General features: G+C 42.3%; 1 protein-coding gene across 2 annotated transcripts in view; it reads right to left on the bottom strand.

The window, feature by feature from the left end:
* Nucleotides 1-3578: 3578 nt before the first annotated feature.
* The window catches only part of abca5 (ATP-binding cassette, sub-family A (ABC1), member 5), a 30470-nt gene continuing 26907 nt past the window's right edge, over nucleotides 3579-7141 (bottom strand). For both annotated transcript variants that reach the window (XM_034107814.2, XM_034107813.2), the window contains exons 35-38: nucleotides 6960-7112; nucleotides 5949-6028; nucleotides 5791-5846; nucleotides 3579-3912 (exon numbers count right to left, since the gene is read on the bottom strand). In XM_034107814.2, coding sequence (XP_033963705.1) covers nucleotides 3772-3912; nucleotides 5791-5846; nucleotides 5949-6028; nucleotides 6960-7112 — 430 coding nt within the window. In that variant the 3' untranslated portion in view covers nucleotides 3579-3771. The remainder of the gene's footprint in view (nucleotides 3913-5790; nucleotides 5847-5948; nucleotides 6029-6959; nucleotides 7113-7141) is intronic.

Below are 7141 nucleotides of genomic sequence, written 5' to 3'. Positions count from 1 at the left end.
TAATTATTTTAACCTGCTTAATTTGGGGGTGGACCTAACCTTCTCTAGGGGGGTCCGGGGGCATGCAGCCCCGGGAAGATTCTTTTTTAAATGTTGAAGTTAAATGCATCAATCTGGTGCACTTTGTGCCCAAAATGAATTTATGGATACAGCTCTCAACACTCATATGAAAGGGAGCTGTATACTTTTCAATAATCAAAACATCTTTAGAATATGATCACAACCAATAACAAATCATTTAAACTTGTTAAAAACTAAATTCTTATCTTATGTTATAGTTAGTATTCTTTCTTTTTATTTATGCATATTTTACTAATCACTCCCCTTTCAAACAGTTTTATTTTTTTTACTGTCCTATAGTACACATTGGAATGATTTCTTTATTTTTTACAAAAAAAAAACAAAAAAAACATATTTCTAAAGTGGGGCTATTGAGGGCTATTGAGATACCGGTAGCTCGTGATCGACGTGTTGGAGACCCCTGCTCTAATGGGTCCGACTAGAATGACAAATATCGTTACTTCCGCCTATTCCGTCAGCCAAGAAATTGTTTAATCAAACTTTTTTTTTCCTTTTTAGGGGGGCCACAGGGGGGTTTTATGGCTCAGGTTGAGCTGGAGCAGTTGCGTGCTTCATAGTACACCCCCCTGTTTAAAGTAACATGTTCAAATAAAAGCAGGCAAGTATGGAAGACTGGTTGGCCTATGACGGGTAAGATCCCCCTGCAGAACCTCGGGACAACCTAAGGCAGGCACAGCCGCGAGTACTACTACTAGGAGAATCCTGAGTCCCATTAAGTATTGATTCTGCATCGATCAGGTCAGGCAGATTCTCCTCAAAGCTGGACTGGTGTTGATATGTTACCAATGATTGAGACAAAACTAAATGAGATCATATAACATACAAGAAAGGGTCAAGTATGGAAGATGTGCAAATGGTCATCAATATTTGTTGCAGCTTCCAGACGTTCTAACCCATTTTGAACGAACTGCAAGAATTTGTGTTGCTCTTTTGGATTTTATATACAGTATGTTAGATATAAAATGCAGGATTTGTATTTTAGTTTTGTTCTTTTTCTCAAGGTAAATACCTATGGTTTTCACTCCTAAACTTTAGTGGCATGTTCTGCTTAACATTGTTTAAGGGTTTACTTGTTAATTGTCTATATCAAATTACATGTGCCTATCATTGCAGACAGATTGCAAAAAAAGACGAAAGAGTAATTTGGATTAACATTTATTCTTAAGAAGGTCGTGTAGAGACCACAGACTTCATGAATCCATCCAGACATGGGGGACACAGGAGGAGACACAGCACAGAGCTAAACCACAGTCTTAAAAAAAATGAAATCAGTGCACAGATAATCTTACAAAGATTGCATAATATAAAGAAGAGTTATAACATTTCCCAGAAACAGTGCAATTGTACCACAAAATAAAACCCACTCCACCTTCATCACCAGTTGCCTAAATGCTCCACTTCCACAGAGGCAAAGAATAACTTCTTCACGTTAAATACTCCAACTAGATGCTTTGTTTAAGGAGGGGGGGTTAGATAAGTGCATGTTAGTCTGGGTGGCTACAGGTTTCATACACATGAATGTTAAAGAATGTTTGCATTTGTGAACCAAACCCTAACCCCACATTGCACTTGGGAAAGCAAATGTAAAATATAGACAGTGTATATATGACATCCAAAAAAAAACATCCATACCGGCAACACATAAATAAAGTCATGCAGAGCCAGTGTTTTCATTTGTCACATTAAAAAAAAATTACCAAGGCTACATGTTCAATAAAATAGGGACAGCATTTACATAATGTTTTCTCGTTTAAAGAAAAGACCTCAGGCATTACTCCCACTTACTTTCTCAAGCTCAGTGATTTGAAATCTTTAGTGTCTGTAGTGCATGATGGGAAGTCAATCGGCTACACTTACAAATGCTTCAGATGAACTGAAAATGCACAAGTCCTCTCGCACTTCAGCCCATGAAATAACAGTTACAATGGCAAATGTAATGGGATAAATAAAAGCTGCAGCAAGCTCTGGTCAGAAAAGGTATTGAAGTTCATGATATTTCATATAAATAAGCATCTTATCTTCATATCAAAACATTTTCTTTTTTTAAATGTACCTCCAGCTTCTGCTCCACAGCTGCATTATAAGACCAACTGGAATCCATGAGATGAAGTTCTGACTGACAGAGGTGGAAAAATCTAACGCACCTGGCAGTGTACCTGCTACACTTCCTCTGTGAAAATTAGAGAGGTTTGAGGCCACAGTCGTTGCTGCTGAGTCACATTAGTTTGGTTATTTTGTCCACCTCAAGTAAAATATCTAATGGCAGATATCGCCCTCAGAGGTCTGTATATGATCATTAAAAAAAATAAAACTGAGCCGTACAAATCACATTTTTACAAATTCCCTTCAGCCTTCCTCTCACCTGAATGTCATGAAAACAATTACTATGTATGTGTTTGCTGATGGGTATCGCACCAGCTTGTACAAACAGTAGATTATGCAGATACAGGCGCGGCCACACGAAGTATACACACACGACACGATGCACACACCAAGAGGCTTAGATAGAGCGAACAAAACACAGCTGCGTGATTGAAAAATGGCACCAACGTGAAACAGAGCGATGGGTTACAAACCCTCCTCTGAGCGGATGCCAAGCGTACATTCAGTTTTCAAAAGTCTCAGAGGACATGGCTTCAAAAAGCCCCGTCTGGATGTGAACGCGACCACAGGCTCCGCCTCTAACGTGTGAGGTAATGGGCCCTGGCTAGTGTCTGAGGAGGGCAGTGTGCTACATGTACTGGTGTGTATATTCTAACACTCCCAAGCGATGGGATCTAGATCAAAGCTAAACCTGCAGAGAGGAAGGCCACAAGGCAAAAGAATCATCAGAAACCCGTCTGTAAACCAACCTCCTCATGAGCGTGCATGCTGAAACACTCGGCCCTGAAGAAAGCTTACTGGATGTTAGTAAGATGTGCATGCTGGTGTGAAAGAAGAAGGGACTCTGGGACTGAATGGATGGATACACCTGTTAGTTAAGCAGGGGACTTGGTCTACAAACTATTAATGCTTTTGACAACAAAAATAAATTGTCCGTGTGCGGAGGTGTGTCGTTCGGAGATGTGCTGCTTTGGTATGGTCGTGGGCGGATCCCTAGTTCTGTTACAAAACATGTAAAAACACACCAAAACAGACGAGCAAACACACTTACTGCACCGCTTCCCGCAGAGGAGGACGGATTACAAAGCATAAATATTATTTATATAGTTTTTCTTTTCCCCCGTGAAGATAAAAAACACCGTTAGAAAGAGGTGTCGCATCAGCGTGTCGAAGACGCCCCTGGGTCAGTGCGACGCAGCAACACGGAGCACCAGTGGACGAGGGTCACACACACGCCTCGAGAAAACAGCCCCACACACACACACACACACACACACACACACACACACACACACACACACACACACACACACACACACACACACACACACACACACACACACCACACACACACACACACACACACACACACACACACACACACACACCACACACACACACACACACACACACACACACACACACACCCACACAGCCACACAGCCAGTGTGTGTGAAAGCCCCCACACATCTGTCCGTTCATTGGGGTGGGGGGCGTCAGGTGCGTGGAGCGGGCGGGTGCTGGTGTGGGCCCTCAGGCGCAGAGGCCCCGGCACGTTGGGACGGGTGAGTACGGCTCCTCTCAGGCTCACAGCTGGTGCACGATGCTGTCGGGGTGGGTGGCGGGCACAGAGCCGTCCTGACGGAGCCGCTGCCACTGGAACGTGGTGCTGAGGGAGCCCACCTCCTCCTCCTCGCTCTCCTGCTCCTTGGCAAACTCCATGAACACCTAGCAGAGGGGGAGGAGAGGAGGAGACCAAGGTTAAGATGCTGTGGAACACTTACAGATAATAGCAGGTGGTATAGATAAGAGCTGCTAACAACTTTTATTAAAAGGTCCCCTATTATACTGTTTTTCATCAATATATTATAGCTCTCAGATATATACATGTCTCTGAAGTGTTTGGCTCCAAACACCAACAGATCATTGCAGCATTACCCATAATCCCCTCTGTTTCAGCCCTGTTTCCAAAGTGCTGATTCTCTGTCTGTTACTTTAGATGAAAATAAAGAGCCCCTCCCCACGCCCCTCTGAGAGACATTTGGTTACAAAGAACTCAATGGTGCTCGAGAGGAGATCCAGGTGATAAGGGGGGGGGGGGGGGGGGGCCAAAATCTGATCAGCTCATTTTCAGACAGGCTTTTATATAAATGGATCAGGACAAAAAGAGAGAGCATCTTTGTTCCTGAAACTTTCAGAGTCTCTTTCCACAGAGGGGACACATGTTGATATAGAAGAGACATGAAGAAGAGGGGACACATGTTGATGTAGAAGAGACATGGAGAAGAGGGGACACATGTTGATGTAGAAGAGACATGGAGAAGAGGGGACACATGTTGATGTAGAAGAGACATGGAGAAGAGGGGACACATGTTGATGTAGAAGAGACATGAAGAAGAGGGGACACATGTTGATGTAGAAGAGACATGAAGAAGAGGGGACACATGTTGATGTAGAAGAGACATGAAGAAGAGGGGACACATGTTGATGTAGAAGAGATATGGAGAAGAGGATTTTGCATAATAGGTGACCTTTAATATATGAAACCCATCATTAGTACTGTATTGACCCGAATATAAGACGTGTTTCTTTTCCTAGGGAAACAGAGGGGTCGTCCTCTATTCGGGGTCTAGACTTTTCGATGTAATTACACAGTCACAAGAACAGATTGCCCCAAACGAGTGTTCCCCCGAGCGAGACACCGTCTTAAAGTACGGTAACAGAACACAGCAACAGGAGAGATGGAGAGACAGCGACCAACTGGAACAAAGTGGCTCAAAAGTAAGACTAGTTAATAAACAAGAGAGGCGACCTTAAGATAATGGGGATCAACCAATCAGAGTCATCAAACAACTGTCGAGCAGCAAAGACATATGGTGTTACTGAGTGTGTCGTTAAAAGATGGCAAGCCCAAAAAACAGATTTGATCTTCAAAAAGGCATTTTGAAAAAGAGGGGCCATCTTATAATCATGGTCGTCTTATATTCGGGTCAACACGGTAATTCAATTGCCACGCAGGAAAAGTCTGTCTTGTCGGCCTCCACGGCGAATGACGTGATTGGAGTAAATGGGGGCAGTCCAATTCTCACTGCTTAACAAACATGCATTTTCACTTAAACTTCTCTATTTGAAATATTTCAGACTGATCAGGACTTGCTCGCTCGTAAAGCACCATGGCGCAGGCGGGAGAATGTCTACGTGGGAGAGTTTCAGTCGTAACACTTTAGTGAAAGGCATGTGTTTGGGTGATAGTGAGAATACAAGTAGATGACAGAGACTTGGATCAGAGTAGTGGAGAGTTTGTAAACGTGGCCCCCTTAAACCAATTCATTTAATTATTTGGTCATTGTGAATGCGCTGTGAAGTACTTGTATCATTAGGTTTCATATTAGTAACATATAAAGAAATAGGACCAAGAAAAAGACCAGTTGTTAAGTATGCACGGTTTAGATCCCATGAGGAGTCATGTTTTACATATGGTGGTTTTTACATATTTCCCAGATGCTAAACAATGTGACAGCTCTGGATCATAAGAGTCCAGTGCAGATATCCTCCTTCTGTGATACATGTGACAACAACAACAACAACAACAACAACACACTGTACCTGCTCCAAGGTGGACTGGGAGAAGTTGTAGTCTTCAAAGTTGAAGTTTTGCTTGGCTGAAGATAAACGGAGATTAGGAAGATTAATGACATTGAATGACTCAGCAGATACGGCTCCAATTGATTCAGAGTGTGTGTGTGTGTGTGAGTGTGACTCACCACTCTCTAACTGAGAGAATGCCATTGCCAGAGATTTGACATCCTCCGTGGGAATCTTGTAAACCATCAGAGTAGCGAAGCTGCAGAGAAAGAATGCATCGACATTGTGAGGCGTTCACTTGTAAGACGTAATGAAGCATAACATAATTGATTAAAGGCTAATGTAGTTGTAGCGGTGTTTAGCAGAGCTTGCATGTGTTCCAAGTAGAGGCGATATTTCCCACAGATCATTACAGTACCAAGCAATTAGAAAAAGTGTTGCTTTGGTAAAATTGGTAGAATATGTGTTCGAGCCAGTCTTTTGTTTTATAAAAAGGGCCACTTCATTGTGATCTGTAGTCATGACGATAGTCGAAGCACAGATTTTAACCGTTAAAGTTAGACAAGCCAACAAAGAAAGAAAGACCACCTGCGTTTTTATTATTTTATTTGAGTTTTGCCTCTTTTGTTTGATTTGCTGTGACTATTGTGAAGGCCTGTTGTCCTTGTTGAATGTGTGAGCGGGTAACCAGAGGCCAAACAAGGCATCCCAAATGTGAGCAGAACCAATCTGAAGGAAAAGCATTCGAGCCGTCAGTTTAAGGCGTCTAAGTGGCTTGATAGAAAACAAAGGAAGGAAACCGCGACAATATGTATACTTCACTATAAAAAAGGGACTCATCTCATTTTTGTGCTCTACTTTTTCCTTCTTAGTGTGCATACTATTCTGCCTATCCTTCACATTTAGTCTGTATTGTCTCATAGTCGCATAATATGCTCCCTTTCTTCCTGTTTTGTTGGGATTACTTACATGTTTCGATACGCACATTCCGCTATCAGAATCAGACTTCATATGATTTGCTTTGGTGTAAGAAAAAATAAATATAATAAAAATAAAGTCATTTTATAAAATAAACTCTTTAGCATTAAAAAAAGAATAAAGACAAGTATTAACACCACATTTAAATATACAAAATAACCTAAAAAGCTAAAACACTTTGGACAATGAATGTATGACAGTATTATATATACCTCTCCTGCCGGGCAGCGTGGGGGAATATCCGGAGAATCTCTTTGTGCAGCAGCGCCACCGGCTGCAGCCCCGTCAGCTCCTCTCTGAGCTTCACCTCCAGACTGTAGCCGCGACCGTATTTCCCTTTTAGATGTTGGATCGAGCCGATGCATCTGATGAGAGAAAATCAAAAGCAGTGATT

Source organism: Pseudochaenichthys georgianus, chromosome 19 (assembly GCF_902827115.2).
Source record: "Pseudochaenichthys georgianus chromosome 19, fPseGeo1.2, whole genome shotgun sequence".
Classification (NCBI taxonomy): domain Eukaryota; kingdom Metazoa; phylum Chordata; class Actinopteri; order Perciformes; family Channichthyidae; genus Pseudochaenichthys; species Pseudochaenichthys georgianus.
Note: the sequence above shows the minus strand (reverse complement) of the source record. Positions and strands in the feature narration are given on the sequence as shown.